This window comes from Melospiza melodia, chromosome 9, assembly GCF_035770615.1.
Source record: "Melospiza melodia melodia isolate bMelMel2 chromosome 9, bMelMel2.pri, whole genome shotgun sequence".
NCBI lineage: Eukaryota > Metazoa > Chordata > Aves > Passeriformes > Passerellidae > Melospiza > Melospiza melodia.
Window position 1 is genome coordinate 14,925,215 of NC_086202.1, and position 16,722 is coordinate 14,941,936.

Below are 16,722 nucleotides of genomic sequence, written 5' to 3' on the forward strand. Positions count from 1 at the left end.
GCAATCACCAATCTACAACCCATTTTCTGCTCCTAAAGTTGACTGAAAAAGCACTATCTGCCCTTTGCACCAACCCCATGGTGGTGATACTGTAGGAAAGAGCTAAGAATGACTGCCACTGCAGCACATCACAGGCATAGAGCTTCATAAAAAGTTTTTATACTCTAGACCTACCTTAATTGGAAAATGTTGTGAAATAGACAGGGAATTTGCCTTTGATTTCATTGCTACTCTTGCAAATCTCCAGATATTTTAGGGGACAAACTACTTTGTCCCCGGATTCCAAATGGTCATTCCTTCTGCTTCCCTTTCTGTTTACATAGTCTCTTAATCACCTTGATTTTGTTTTAATTGATGAAGCAAAAGCAGACCTTGAAGTAAAAGCAAGCAGCTTCCAATTAGAATCTGGGTAACAGCTTTCCTGTGCTTTCCCTGTTCTCTAAGCAATGCCTCTGTAGGAGTACCTCTTGTAAAAATCCGAGGGGCTTTTATGACTCTGTGCTAATGAACTGTGTTGTTAAACCTTTTGAGCTTTTCTGAAAAACAGTGACAGGTTTTTCTTAAGCTCAAATTAATTTCTAGCAAGTCCATCCCATTAAAGCTAACCTATTTACCAATCTGTTGTTTGATATGTTAGCTCTGAGCTGTGTGTTTTCTGATCACTCTGCTTGTGGGAGTTGTCTGCTGCATTCCGTGAACTTACTGCATTTAAGATGCTATTTCATGTAACTGGGTCACTGGTAGTTAACTTAGGACCCAAGTGCAAAAGTCACCTCTTTTATAAAGCACAACAAACATCATGTTTGTTTTTTCATAATAAATGAGAAGCTGAACTCAAAGTGGATGGCCCATTTTTACTGGCTGGTAATTTAATGAAACCTTTGATATGCAAACAATTATAAATGTAAATGTTTGCTTTTAAATGTATATATTTTGAGGAGCTTGACATACTTTAATTTCTACTCATTGGTTAAGTTACATAATTCTATAGAAATTTAGTTTCATTTTTCCAATTTTGTGAAATACATAAATAGAAAATATGAAAGTTGAACTTTGAAATTTACATGTCCTTTATTTCTAGAGCATCTCTCTTGTCTGCCTTCTGACCTGGTTGTATAATATAATGTAATTATACTTCTTTAAAAGCCATTGATTTCAGTCAGACTTTCAGTTCTTGCTACAAATATATGTCAGCTGTTTAAAGTGTTTCTAGGGTCTGCACTAAATTCAGAACAAACAAATTTTAATTCTGGATTCTTCTGATTTTAGGTTTTAAAAATACTGTTGAAAACAACAAGATAAGTGCAATTATAACTAAAGGCATATTTATGTGTACAAATTCAAACAAACTTCCACACAGTCTGATCATACACAAACCTGCTCCAGTTCTTAACTTGTAAAACTGTGACATCACTAATTCTTTTCTGGGAACAGGTAACTCCTGCTGTATCTTGCCTGTAAACACAGATGTGAAAGGTAGTTATTCATTGTTAATAACATATTCTTGTCTCTTTGGATGTTCTTTTTTCCTCATACAAAATAATTCTCTTCTAAAACTTTACTTTCTTACTACAACTGCCTTCTGCTTACAATTCTGAACAGAATCCTATTTCTTTTTAAATAGGAACTAGAACAATTACTAATGATGGAGACAAAAAATTACAGAAAGACCATAAAGTTTTACCAGAGACTATTGCAGAAAGAAAGAAGAAGCAAAGGTAAGATTACAGCAACTTGCCAGTAATAAAATGGCTGCATGGTGCTTTTAAGGACCTGCTCTGTAAATCTGAATCATTGATGTTCTTATGCCATGTATTTTAAATCTAAAGGTCCTGAAATGAAATCTATGTTGCCCAAACTGAGAGGACAGCTACAGGAGATGAAATCAAAAGTGCAGTTTCTTGAACTGGTAAAGAAATATGTGCAGGCAAGTCAGACTTTATTTCACTTGTGCTTCATTTGTCATTTCATTACTGCGTCCATGTAACTGGCTGCTCAGATCACTATATGAAATTTGAAATGGTTTGTGTCAAACTGCCAAATTAAGACCCAAAAGAATTATTAAAGGTAATTGCTACTAGTATTGCTTAAAAAGAAAAAAAAATTAATTGTATGAAATGCAATTTGTCTTTAAATTGATTGGATTTTGTGTGACTTTACCTCTCTAACTTCTTGTTTTACCATGGCCTTGCTTCTTTGAGCAGATGATGTATGCAGAGCAGTGGGGTGTGGAATCCTATGTGCTGCCTACAGTCATTCACAATGGGAAAGCTGACACCATGGACATGGCACCCATGGATGAATCATCATTGCTGCTTTACTATAACACAGAGAAACACCAGTGTAACAATCAAAATGGAGTGAGAGTTCTGCAGGCCGGTACACCACTTGGTTTAATGGCTTATTTATATTCTAGGTATAATATATTTTACACATAAATTGGGAGTGGGTTGAAGCATAGTTGCTAAATCAGGAAAAACTTGTTTCTGTGCTGAATCCTAGTTACTCAACATTTAATAAATTCTCCTCTCTTCTATCAAGTTTGTGTTGTTTCTGTGAACAGTCATTTACAGAAATGGAGATGAAAATGTCAAAAGATCAGCTGGCTTTCATTAAAAGTATTTGATAATAAATAAAAAACTAGCAATTTTAAACTTTTTAATCTTTGACTTACTTGAGGCTTGCTCTGATAGTTGCCATGGAATCAAGACTTTAACTTACTGCCAGCAGTACAGCAATTCTTCAGATAATCAGATAATCAAATAATCATATAATCATATAATTTGGTAATTCTTATTAATAAGGTCTGGATATGAAAATGTTCAGGTTCATTTCTACAGATTATTGCCCCAATAATCAGTCCTTGGCACTGATCAAGATGCAGGCTTATCTCAGGGTTTAAATAGGAACAGAGGTGTCCCTTCAGCTCTGGTGAGGGCAGTGTTGTTTTAAGGTACCTAAGCTGTAATAGTGTGAAAGATGGAAATTGCCAGAGGCTCCATCAGACTTGTGCCACTCTAGAGGGAGCAACTTCCTCCCAGCTACTTCTCCCAGTTCATCCTGACTCTTGAGACCCAGTTACATTGAGTGCTACTTTTCCTGGTAGTGAGTATTTTGCACAAAGTGAATGAAATGTTTTAGAATTGGACTCTCCACATTTATCAAACCCAATTTCCATGGTCAGCTGTAAGCCAATAGGGAGAAAAGACAATTAACCTGTGTTAAGACCTTGAGAGTGTGTGTGTATAAAAAAATAAAATGCTCTCGTTTTTAATGTGTATAATAAGTGTATTCTGCTGTTAAAGTAGCTACTTCTCTAATTAGAGCTACAGGGAATATTTTCTTGCTTAATGTATCTACTTCTTATGCTCTTATTATAATAAAAATGCTTTAAAGCAGCATCAAGTTAGATGATTAAAAAAAAAAGAAAATGTAATATGTTCTTCCATACTATTTAGATTGCAACTTGCCTTAATAATAGAAATGTCAAAGTGGTTATTCACAAGATTGAAAGTAGAGAAACTCTTTATGAAACAAATTATGCTTTCTGGGTTGGCAATCACAGTACTTGATGTGTAAAAATAATTTTTAAAAGAACCAAGGTTTTATGAAGAGCTTGAGAATTTAAAATGCCTATTCTTGATATTTTGAGGATTTTTTTGCTGTTGCTGTACTGGAATGCAAGTTGAAGATGTGTTCTGGCTTGTCTGAAGTTTTTCTTGTGCTTTACAGAAATGCCTTTTTAGAAGGTTATGTACAGCAGTTTCTTTACACATTTCGCTATTTCTGCACACAAGAAGAATTTTTGCAGTTTCTTCTTGATAGAATCAGCAGCACTTTATCCAGGTACAGTAAATTCTCACAAACAACATTATTGAAGCACAATTGATTTTCCTCCCAATAACAAATAGCTGTTCCTCAAAAGTCCTACTTAATTAAAATTAATTTTTAAGTTTGTTTTTGTGAGATTCTCTTAACAAGTAAGAGCAAAATGGGAGCAAGAGCTGCATCTGACAATGTGCTTACTTATCAGTTCTGCTTCTCACTTTTACCAGTGATCCACTAACGGCTTGTAATTACAACCTCAGCTTTGTTTCCATAGAGCCATGGATTCTAGAGACATGAAAATTAAGAATTTAAGACACTACACTAAATACCAAATAAAACTTGTGGGTTTTGTCAGTGCTTATTTTTCAATTGGAATTGGATATCAATTTTGGTGCAATAAGTTTCTTTTTCTTCTCACCAGTTCAAGCCTGGATCCTTCCACGTCCCTTACCAAAATATGTAACCGCAGTTTCTACATCCTGCAGGCATGGATTGAAGACTGTTACAGTGTAGACTTTGCAACAAATACTGATCTTCTGGGTACCCTAAAAGAATTTATTTCTTCCAAGGTAATTCAAAATTTCAGTAGATCCTTTAAGAAAAAAAATGAAGTCGGTTATTGGATATGTAACATAGTTATTACAAAAAGCTGCCCTAAGTACAGTTAAATAAAAGAAAATAATGCTGTATTTGACAGCTATAATCAGTATGTCTGGTTTTGAACAGGTAAGACTCTTACAACTGTATTGCAACTTGCTTATAATTTCTGGGCAATTGAGTTCTGTGTTCTGTTAGCCTATTTTGCATTCCCAGGTTGCTTCATTGAATGGCTACGGGGAGCGTTTGTTGTCACTGCTCGAGAACGCCTCTGCCAGGAAAAGTGGCAGTGCTGATCTGTGCTCTGGTGTGGACAAATGTAAAGAGGAAAGTGAGGAAAGCAGAAAAACATTACATTCCCTATGCAAAAAGCTCTCAGAAGATGTTTCCAGAAAGGTGTGTCTTTTCTTCAGACTGCAGTGTATGGAGCACATTTCCATATATTATGTTTTGACAAAAACAGAAGTATGCAACTTAGAGTCTAGAACTACTTAGTAAGAGTTATGTACCTGCAGTTTAAATTTTCTTTTGAAAGTATGTAAGATTCAGACAGTTCTGTAACCATGACAATAATCTTAAGTTTTAACTCTTGACAGCTGTTTCATTAATCACAGATCAGATAATCAAAATTTTGAGAGTAGAATTCTTCATTCTTGACAGTAGCATGTGATTCATAGTTTTTAGGAAACCTTTGCCCCCTTGTCAACCAATAATGCTTTTTATTAGGCATCTTTTTAAGACTATAAATACAAGAAAACAGCAGGAGCTACGAGGTTCCCTGCTAGAACTTCAAAGCTTGTAGCAAGAACTTGTCTGAACTTTTGTCTGTATTTGCTATTTTATTGTATTCTACAGCCCCAGAAACCAGAACATACTGCAGGCTTTTCCCAAAAACAGATCTCTTTACACAGTGATCAAAATAACATGTGGAAGTCAAATGTATCAATAATTTGCAAGCTGAATTAAACATCAGCCTCGTGATATAGGTGCACAATTCCATGGGTATACTGGTAATTCAGCCAAGAAAGGGCAAACAGAGTAGAGGAACATGGACTTTTTTTACTGTCACTATAATGATAATGGACAATGGAAGAAGGGAAAAGAATGAAAAAACAAGTGTTTCTTGGAAAGGGATGTTTGATTCTAAGCAAAGGGAAGGAAAATATTTTATGGCAGCAAGCTTGAATACACAGAGGTTTGTTTTAAATACTGATTGTTGATTGAGATCTGGCAGCCTCCTGCTTAGACTCATTCATTGTGCATATTATATTAGCTTAAAATAGCAGTGTTGAGTAAGCCAATTTGTTCTGGGCTAACCTTGAAGGTTAGTTGAAGAGTTTTGCATGCACAAAGGTGTTTCTCTTAACACTTTCTTGAAAGTTACATCAAGGGGAGACTTAGTGTTTGTTTTAGAGAAGTTGTAACCTTACATTTATTTTTTCTACAGAACTTCTACTGGAAGCTATCCAAAGGGATGGGACCAATTGCACATTATCAGAGAGAGCGACTGCCCATAGGTTCAGCAGTTTTGCCAAAGCCCTGCTGCAGCAGTTTCACAGAAGAATCCTCAGTCTCCTTAGCCAGAGCTGATGAAGTGGGACCAGTTCTCTTGATTGAGTGCAGTGCCCAGCAGCTTTGTTGGCAGCTGACTCTACTGCAACAGGTACAAAGGTCTAGGCTTATTTGGAGGTCCAAATAATCTCTATGTTCTTACTCCTTCTCTTCTTTCTTTATCATTTCCCAACCTTGTTTCAAGCTTATTTCATACTATTTTATAAGACTTTGAATTAAAACTTTTCTCTTAAATCTCTACAGTGAAATTTAGAATATCTAATGCTATTCTTAGGCTCTGATCCCTCTCATAATTCATGCAGGTGGGGGGGAGGAGGACCATACTCTGTCATTTTTATCCCCAGGCATTTTAAAAGAACTGCTAGAACTAACATCTTGGGTTTTTTTGGTTTTTTTTTTATTTAGGAAGTATTTAATAAATGTCATCCAGTACACTTCCTTAATTCCAGAGCACTTGGTGTTAAAGACAAATGTGTTGCTGTGCCAAAGTAAGTTGCTTGTTTTAACTACACTTTGATTCTGTTGATGCACAATAACTTGGAGTGTTACACTTTTAATACAGCCAAAAACAGAGAAACGATTTAAATACTTAATATTTTTTTTACAGACTAGGTAGCCTTATTTAATTGCAGGAGATTTCATATATTATACAGGTATGTACCTATGCACATGCATTTATGTGAAAGGCCACATTTCCCAGGTGATTTCTTTGAAATCTGAAGTGAGTTGAGGCTAAAAGTTCTTATTGCTAAGAATTTGTATTGGGAGTTGCTTGGAAGTTTCATTTTTGGCAGGGAAAATGTGTTGTGGGTTGTGATGTCAATCTGTGGTCATTAATGTGTGTGTGTATATAAAATCTCAAGGACATTTGCAATCTTACAGAATAGCTGAGGTTGGAAGGGACCTCTCAAGATATGTAGTCCAACCACCCTGCTGAGGGCAAGGTCAGCTGGACCAGGTTGCCCAGGGTTATGTGCAGTTGGGTTTTGAAGGTGGATGGAGGCTCCACAGCTTCTCTGTACAATGCTCCTTCTGTGTGTTAGGGAGATGAATTATTGGTATTCAGAGATAGATACACAGGAATTTTCCTATTGTTACTGGAGTGATTACCAACCTAGTTAAATTATTTGCTCATCAGTAATTAATGTTTTCATCCAACCACATAGACCTAATTATTTTTATGATGGTCTGCTTCTTACATACTCAGTGGATTCAGTTTGCTTCTAATTAGTAGTTGTTAATTGCACTACTTATGGTAGATTTTTGCTTCTACGGGTAGGGAATGAGCATCTAAAGCAACTCAGGTTGTTCAATGGCCAAGATTAGATCACCTGGTTTATACAGATTTTGGGGTTCAGTCATGGAAATCAACATGTGTGGTGCCACTTGATACCAGGTTGAATTTCTTATGTGGCTGCAGTTCTTGAGTTTGGGTTTCTGGCTGTTATTTTGTGTCTGATTGGCTGAGGTTTTATTATGCACTAATGAAAGTGGTGAAAGTGTTTTTATGTACAGAAATGTATTCTGTATATGCTTTTTTTTTATCAGATATACTTACCTTGTAATTATAAGGAAGAAAAAGTAGCATGGCTCGCTACATATGTCATGAAGTATAAAATCAAGATGTCAAGCAATGCAAAATTATTTTAAATGGTTAGAAGTTGACATCTTCACAATCAAGGTTTTCTTTAAAAATCCAATGTCAGCCAGAATTATTTTTGCCCTTTTTTTTTTCTGTATTTTCCTTAGGGCAGTTTCTGCTGAGACAGTTTCCCTTAAAGTCTGTAATCTTTTTCTGTCGAAGTGCATACAAGACCAGTACCTTCTACAGTTATTGAAAAATGCAGACAGTATCAGCACCTGGGTTGCTGCTGAAATTGTAACATGTCACACAACTAAGGTTTGTCATTGTTTATTGTACTATTAACTACAAAACAGTTACGTATTTGTCATTATCTATGACTTGTTATGTAGCAAACCTGCAAGAAATAGTCAGAAATACACCTGTGAGTGGGCAGTTAACATTTTGGTTTGTTATCACAAACCAAATTGTCTTGGATGCTTTTTAGTAGCAGGTGTCAAAATCTAACAGAATGTAAGAAATGGATTGTCTGAAGGGAGTACAGGTCAAACTTTCTTCAAGGACACCTGAGTGACAGGAAGGGATAAACTGTGTGAAGGGAAATGTTATTACAGTCAGCCATTTTGATAACAAATTGAAAAGGAAATACCTCTTCTTCCTTCTCATTTAATTTCATTATGTAGATTTACTATGTATATTATATATATCTTAATTTTTTTCCAGCGGCAGGTGAGCTTGTTATCAAAATTTCTTCTTATAGCAAAATGCTGCTATGAACAAAGAAATTTTGCTACTGCAATGCAAATCCTAGCAGGCTTGGAAAATCTTATTGTACGACAGTTGCCAGTAAGTTGGGACTCTGTTCTCTCACCATTTTGCTTAATATAATCTTGTTCCAATATAGACATTAATGTGAAAAAAAATATATCTATTCTGTTTTATTATAAGGCCTGGAAAATTCTACCTGCAAAAGTAGCTGAGATAATGGAGGAGCTCAAGGCTGTTGAGGTATAGTATAAAGTTCTTAATTACATCTTTGGGGTTGGAGAAGGTGCAAGATCTGCTTAAATGGGTGTCTCTGCAGGGTGGAAACCATAATTACTACTTTTAATTGTGAGTTTAATTTGATTGAAGATTTTTTATTCTTAATCCAAGAGTTTACATAAATTTTAATCTTTGTATTTCTTTAACATTTGTCCTGTGTGACAAATCAAAATTTCAAAAGCAAGCTAAAACATTAGATATGCTACACTGCATTAGAAGATTTCTGCAGAAACTTTGCAGCTGTAATGTGTTTTGAAAAATCTGAAGTGCCTATTTTATTATAGGCATTCTTTTATTGCTCTGTACAATTTTGAAACATAGTGAGATTTTAAAATGCAGTTTTGCCTGTGATTTAGAACAATGGAAATTATGTATGAAATACTTTTGATTAAAGTTACTTTATTTGTGTACTTTAAAAAGTTTGCCACCAGATGAATTCATAGTGTTGTCTTCAACTTCAGTGCCAGAAATTAATATTAATGGCAAATAAATAGATAGTGTTAAGTACATGGAGAATTTGTAAAACCTTCCCCAAGACTTAATGTGAGATTAATCTGTGTGCATTTTTTAACTAGGTGTTTTTAAAAAGTGACAGCTTATGTCTGATGGAAGGAGACAGGTTCAAAACTCTTCCAACAATTCCATCAGCCCATGTTTTGGCTATGCATGTCCAGCAACTTGAAACTGGAGGATTCACAATGATAAATGGAGCTCACAAGTGGACTAAACTTAGGTAATTATTTTAATTATGTGCATTTATCACCCATGTTTTTTGTTATTGTCTAATGAGATAATGAGAGCTAATGCAGAATTTCACAATTAACAGTTCAAATAGTTTCATTTGTTTAGACATGTAACCAGAGGTATATATACAATAGAATAAAATTTCCTTTAAAGTTTGTTTTTTGGTTTATGCTTTTGTTTTTATCATCAGCAAAACAAACTAATCTTTTTTACCATATTCTCTTACAAGAAATATTGCAAAAGTTGTGAGCCAAGTTCATGCCTTTCAAGAGAATCCTTATACATACGCACCAGATTTCAAGCTGCAGTCTTACCTCAGACAAAGAATAACTCGTTTTAAAGATGCAGACATTTCTGCCTTGGCAGCTGACAACTGTGCCAACTTCCATCAGATACCAGCAGAAAAACATTCTCGAAAAATTCAGGACACTCTGCGCAGGATGAAAGCAACATTTCACTAATTATTTATGTTTCACCTGTTCTATTCTGGGTCTAGACTGGATTAAGTTGGCTTCATCTACTGGACCTACTTCCAAGAAAATACTTAAGTGAAGCGACATAAGATACTTTCTCATGTTGAAATTATTGTATTTCATTACATGGAATTATAAAATGCTGACTAATGAAGTTTGAATCACTGGCAACTGAATGGCAGATCAAAAGAATAAAAAGAGAGATAAAGAGAGTGTAGATGAAAAGGCTTATTAATTTTGTTACTCTTCTTTAGCATAAATAATTAATTAGCCTGAAAACCAATATCTAAAAAATACTGTGGAAAAAAGTTGAAATTCCAGCTTCTGTTGCCAAGTTGGCCTAGGAGAGTTCAAAATATAGTTCATTAAATGTTGAATCTATTTTTATACAAACACAGTACACTTATATCCTGTCATATTGTGCATAAAATTCAGAAACACAGATCCTCTGCTATTCATTAACTGTTGGTGTGTCTTGCTTTTATGTTTTGTATTATAAAAACTGTAACTGACATAAATAATTGGCTGTCTATTTCTCCTACCAAGGAAGGAGAGGAATGCTATCATTGAACTTTTTTTTTTTAGTTTGATTTTAAAGTCATCAGACTAACCTGTTTCCAAATGAAAATAAGATCTGAATGTAAGTATTTCCAATTTGTTGCTCTGCTTCTGCACTCCTGGCATTGTGAAGACAGTAAATGTGAAATTGCTCTTTTCATCTGTATTTGGCATGAGTCACTTTGCCAATTTATGTCTGTCTGCACGTTTGAATATGGCTTTTGCTCCTGAGGTTTTTTTTTGTAGATCACAGTGCTCCAGCAGCGTCCAATAGAAAATAACCATGTGAAATTTGGATCTGCAACTTGTAAAACTGTGGTGCTAACCTACTCATAGAGCTTATACTTACAAGACCTTCTAAATGGCCATGAAATGCGTTGCTATTGCTAGAAAATTTGTTGAGCTACCCAGGTTTATGCAGGGCTAGAATGTTAAGGCTAAAAATTAGTTAAAAATATAAGTATTTCTACCAGAGGGAGCACTGGTAGTGTTGAATGAGAAGTAGGGAAGGGTAAGAAACACTTAAGTACTGTTCTGAAACTGATTTGCTTAGAACTGTGTTAAAAAAAAATAAAATGTTTTGAGAGAAGTGAAGGGCAGATATGAAGTCAGTATCTCATCAAGTGTTAATGATGGAGAAGGATAATGATGTAAGAAATGGGAGCATGTACATGTCTGGTGTTTTGCAATTGTACTGTTGTGTTTGACAGAAATGCATGTGCACATGCTAAACTGTAGCTTTCTCAATGTATAAGAGGAAGGCTTCTCCTTTTCTTTGTCAGTAACAGCAATATTACATCTCAACCCTCTCTCATCTTCCTCAGTAAAAATATGGTGTGTCCATACTTTCCTTTAAATACTCAGTTACTTTTTCTTACTAATACAATACTACTAACTTTGGGCTCTTATTGGTTTAAACACTGAAGAACTCAGTCCTCAACAAGGTTTTCTTGCTTTTGTCCTACTTTTAATATGATTTATTTTATTTACCATATGTAGGTTTAACATGTCATTAATTATAGTATTCTGACTTGCCCTTAGGGAAGTAAATCATGTTGCTATTCCTCTAAAGATTGTCAAATGTGAAAACATTTCATATTTACCTCCTACCTTTATGATTTAAGAATGTTAATACTAGCATTATCTTCAGACATATATTTCACATATTTTATCTGTATGCATTTATTTTAAATAACTGGTTTTGTCAGTAGTTATTTGAGGTTTTGTCAATTAAAAATTACCATTCACTTAAACCCACACCTTGCCTTTGAACAACAGTAAAATTTTGAGTAGCATAAGTTTTACTAATGTAAAATACTCCACAAGACTTGCTAATCACATGATCTTAATAAATTCATTTTATACAGTTACCAGTCAGACTTTTGAAATTGCTTTTGTGAATTTTCTTATCATTTCTATTTTGCACTCATGAGGATTAGCTCATGTATTTCTTAGCTCTGTGTTACTAATCTAGAAAATATTGTTTATTCTATGACAATAACTGGTGCTACACAAGTTTTTAAAAATCAGCTCATGTCTTCTGTAAGTACTTCAGCATATCAAACCTTATATTGGTATTAATGCATAGTACTGAGTTATGGTACTACTTTGGGGTGTTTCCACCAATCAGGCATTTCAGATTTTGTGTTTAGGTACCACCCCACAACAACAACAGCAGCAACAAATATTAATAGCTAATGAAAAAACTTCACATTTTGAATTCCTACTTAAAAATTCCTGTAGCAAGCAAGTTTGAAGAAACTTTTAATGTGGCTGGTTTTAATCCATCAGTGAATGACAACAACTCTGCAAAATAGATCTCATATGCTGTCATATGTGATAAAGTTCATAAACAGTAACAGTAATCAATTATTCACCTAAGTAGCAAAATTACAGGATAATCAACTGCACCATCAGAGAGTAGGATTGTTGGGTTTTCTGGGCAAAAGGGAAGAAGTTTTGGTTTTCTGGGGAAGAAGTTTTTCTGGGGAAGAAGTTGTCTTCAAGATATCTCCTAGTTCTCATTTTCTTGATGCAAAGAAGTGAAAGGGCAAAGGACTTGAAAATACAAGGTGGAAAAGAGCAGATGATTCCTGAGATGAGAGTACAGATGTACAGACATGAGCAGAGTAACTTTTCTCCATGAAGGTAAACTACAGGTCAAAGGTTGGATAATTCTGTTAAAGATCATTGTTGGGATTAAAAAATCTCCCAAAATTAGTTCATTTAAATAAAAAAAAATGGACTGAAACCTAGAGAACGATGTGAAGAACACACTAGAGTGCCCAACAATTGTGTTTTGATGTTAATCCACTAAGCTGATGAAATACTGAATATCCTAGGCTGCATCTTAAAATTGTGAGGATGATGTCTTTGGAAATGTCACCTATGGTCTCTCATTTATTGTTTCTCCAGACCAGGGGATGTGTTGAAGTACACTGTGCTCACATCCCTGCCCACACCAACTTCTTATCTCTCTGATGACAGCCTGGATATGAGCTGCTCTGACCCAGCATGAGCACACTTCAGATACAGCTTTGTGTATACAAGCTAGTGCTGAAACCGTAGGGAGTATTCTTACTGTTTAAGATTTTACAGTGTTTTCTAGATAAACTGTTAAAAATCTGCATGTGGAAAACAATCAAGATGAAAGTGACCATGGAACAACAGAGTTCATGATTCAAAGGACACAAAGAGATGAAAGAAGCAGAATAATAACACTAGACTTCAAAAAAGCAAACTTCAACAAATTCAAGGAATTGAATTGAGATCCTGGGGATGGAGTTAAAGCACAAAGAAAAGTTCAAGAGAGCTGAGAGTTTCTAAGAAGAGTTTCTAAGAAGCATTTCTAAGGCTGTATTTAAGTATAACAACAGTCTATCCAAATGCAAAGGAAAGAAAACTCAGAGAGCACTGTAGCTGCATTAGGGGCTCATCAATTACATGAAAAAAAAAAATAGAAAAAGAATACTGGGGAAAAAATAGAAACAAGACAGCTACATTATCAAGAACAAATATAAAAGACCGGCACAGCAGGTTAGGAACAAAGCTAGACAGAAAAAAAAAATTTATCAGCAAGTGAAAAGCAAAACAGTAAAAATGGATTTTTAAATATCTTTCTATTATACAATAAGAGCTCTCTGATTACCAGAAGAGATAAGTATCAGATGGTACAAAAGCCTGGAGTGCTTGCTGTTCCACTGCCTCCACTCTAAACAATGCCTGTCATAATCAAAGTTAACCAGGAATGCAGGTCAGAGGCTATCAAGCTAATTAATGTATCATTACATTAATTTCTGATAAAAGCTGTTCTATAATAATAATAATAAGGAAAATTGAAATAATCTTGGAATTATGGTATTTTTGGTTGAGGAAAAATAAGTGAGTTCCCAGAGAACCAGAAAATAATACTACTTTTTAAAAATGGGCAAGACCACAGACATGAGTGGAAAGGCAAGGTAAAGAAAATGGCAGAAAATCAGCCAGGAAAACTTTGACACTAGAAGAGTTACTGAAAAAGCTGTCTGAAAATCTGCAAACCTGGAGACTAATTGAAAAGGCTGACATGTTTTTGTCCATGAAGTAACTTTTAAATGACTTAATGGTCAAGGTAACTGTCCCAAGAGATAAAAACAGCATGTTGTACATTGAAGTCAATGAATGCTTTGACAACAGCTCCTCCTGGCCTGACTATATATTTCGTTGTTCAGATTCAGATGATGGGCCTCTAAGGTGAATACACAAATGATTTATACATCATTTCAAAGGGTAATTAACATGCTTGTTGAATTGTGAAAGTGAATTGACTGGGGTTAGGACTATGCAGATGTTATGAGTGAAAAGCAGGTGCAGATCCCTCGGGGACAAGACACAAAATAAGTGAGAGCATTGGCTCTATCAAAAGCGTAGCATTCCCACAGTGGGAATCCTGGAGCAGCAATCAAACCAGGACCCAAGGCACTGGAGCCCTGCTCAGGAGTGAAGCTCCAGGGAAAGTGCTGTGGGGTGAGTAAAGAAATCTGTGCTAATTAACATTTCATACATATGCAATGTCCTGTTTTGCTCATTAGCTGCCCCATGTAGTGCAGGTGCTGCTGTTTGAATCCCAAGATCTGCAGCTGGCCTTCACCCTGGCACCCCTGCAGATGAGGGGAAGCAAACTATTCTGCCTTACAGTAATGAGGTAAAACATGCTCGGTGCACAACACACCCAGGTGGTGAGAAGGGAACTGTCACAGTAACAAGAGAAGCCCTGCTTGGGACTCTGCATACTCTGATGATGGAGGCAAACTGTCCAGGATTACCATAAAGCACTCTTCTCCCAACCTACGCTGTATGGAACATGTAGGAATGTCTGTGAATTTTACTGCTCAAATATAAGGTGGGATGGAAAGCACACTTATACAACATACAAGCTTAGAACTCACAAGAACTGTTATCATGTGATAACAGCTTAAATTTCAGCTTCAAGTCTTATGGTTTTGAAGGATAAATATTAAATGAAAAATAACTACAGAGCTTCAGTAAAAATCTCTGGGGACCGTAACACATCACAAGCTGAATATGAATCCATGTGTACAGTTTGTAAAAAGAAAAGAAGAAGGTGGGGGGAGAAGACCTGAGGTGTACTGCACAAGAGGTGCCCATGACAGAAGGTAATTATTTTGCTCTGTTTGGCAATAGAGAAGCATCAGCAGGAATACTTTACCATTTGGACACTGCAGCTAGGATACATACAGCCAAAATGAGAGAGAGTAGAGGACCATGATAAGTATATATTTAGAGTCATAGACTGAGAAAGACCGAAAGAATTTGACTTAGATAGACGAGATTGGATTGAGCAGACCTATGAATGTGAAATGTTGCTGTAAAAAATTTTAGTAGCTGCGGGGGTTTTTGAGGCGCTTTTTTTGTGTTCTGTGAAGCTTAAGCACTTGATTTTGAAACACGGCTGATTTTATTTCAGTTTTTACATAGGAAAGCTTCCTATGAAGCACTGGAATTGGTTACTCATCTGTAACACACCTGTGATATCTGCTTTCCTGTGAATTTTTAAGAACAAGTGAGATAAAACTCTGTCATAAGTGCCCAGACCTCCTTGTTCCTGTGAAGGGACTCAGTAGGGATCTTCAGTAAAGTAAATTGGGCACTAATTCAAATACTTACCTGCAATCAGGGAATTATGTTAATTTTATTATTAATTTAATTGTATTCCAGTCAGTTCAATTTTCAGGGGTTTATTTGCATTCTTCCACTGATGCATACCAAAAGTAGGTGTTGCTGTGGGATGAGTTGCTAGAACTGATGTCAGAGATGTTCTAGAGGGATGCGGAATTTCCTTTCTATACCAATGCTAATGCAGTGGAAAAGTGACTTGATGCTAAAAGCAGCAGCAGGGGCAGTAGAGGCCAAGCCTGCCGTGCACTGTCTGTGTGCAGGGTGAGTCCTCTCAGCTGCCAGGACCCGAGTGACCACCCCGGGAGAGTTCCTGGGTACATGTGGCACTCAGGGACATGCTTCAGTGCTGAACTTGGGTTAAGGGCTGGACTCGCTGGTCTTAGAGGTTTTCTCCAACCTGAAAGATTCTCTGATTCTGTCACTGCCTCAGCTAAACTTCTAGCACTTCCCTTTCCTTTCTGTAGCAGCTTTCTGGCTGCGAGGTCTCTCCATAACCAGGAGATGGCACACGAGGCCCTCGGCAGCGTTTTAGGTGTTGCTGCTGCCCCGGGAGCAAAGGGAGACTGAAAAACGATCGGCTGCTCAGATGTCTGCCCAAACCTTGCTATTAGAAACATGCAAACACGAAACTGCAGGGTGTTTTTAATATTCCATTTGTAAAATGAACATGTATTCATAGTCAGCGTTCAGCTGTTCCCTTTAATCTTTTAGAGAACCTGCACACACATCGTCATAGTCTTAAATGCTGTTTACCTTCTATCCATGTGTAATACACTCATTTCGGTAAAACCTGGCACAAGAATTACACTGCACTGTCTGGAGGAAACGTAAACATCGAATTGCAGGTTACAGGGCAGTGTGAAGCATCTTAACCTAACTACATTCCTGTCCTCAGCCACTGAGCCCAGCTTTCCCCTTATCAGTAAAGCAAGGGAATGTCAGGACATGTCTGTGCTCCCTGTTTGGGATAAGTGAAGGCAGACGTACAGTGTCATTTATGCTCTGTTGCTACAGTTACATATCCTGCCAAAATTCTTGTCTTCTTCAGGCAATAGTAACATTTGCAGGATACTTGATGGAAGTGACTGGAATAAGGGAAATTGGAGGAAATGGTGTATAGTGGGGAATACAGATGAAGGGGAGAAA

The 16,722-nt window shown here is 36.2% G+C and overlaps 1 protein-coding gene across 1 annotated transcript in view; it reads left to right on the plus strand.

Moving 5' to 3' along the window:
- The window catches only part of KNDC1 (kinase non-catalytic C-lobe domain containing 1), a 57,008-nt gene extending 45,242 nt beyond the window's left edge, over positions 1-11,766 (plus strand). The window contains exons 18-30 of the mRNA XM_063163435.1: positions 1,625-1,718; positions 1,830-1,927; positions 2,205-2,416; positions 3,733-3,846; positions 4,250-4,397; positions 4,642-4,821; positions 5,873-6,088; positions 6,403-6,485; positions 7,747-7,897; positions 8,303-8,425; positions 8,528-8,587; positions 9,199-9,356; positions 9,597-11,766. Coding sequence (XP_063019505.1) covers positions 1,625-1,718; positions 1,830-1,927; positions 2,205-2,416; positions 3,733-3,846; positions 4,250-4,397; positions 4,642-4,821; positions 5,873-6,088; positions 6,403-6,485; positions 7,747-7,897; positions 8,303-8,425; positions 8,528-8,587; positions 9,199-9,356; positions 9,597-9,828 — 1,869 coding nt within the window. The 3' untranslated portion in view covers positions 9,829-11,766. The remainder of the gene's footprint in view (positions 1-1,624; positions 1,719-1,829; positions 1,928-2,204; positions 2,417-3,732; positions 3,847-4,249; positions 4,398-4,641; positions 4,822-5,872; positions 6,089-6,402; positions 6,486-7,746; positions 7,898-8,302; positions 8,426-8,527; positions 8,588-9,198; positions 9,357-9,596) is intronic.
- Positions 11,767-16,722: the final 4,956 nt, after the last annotated feature.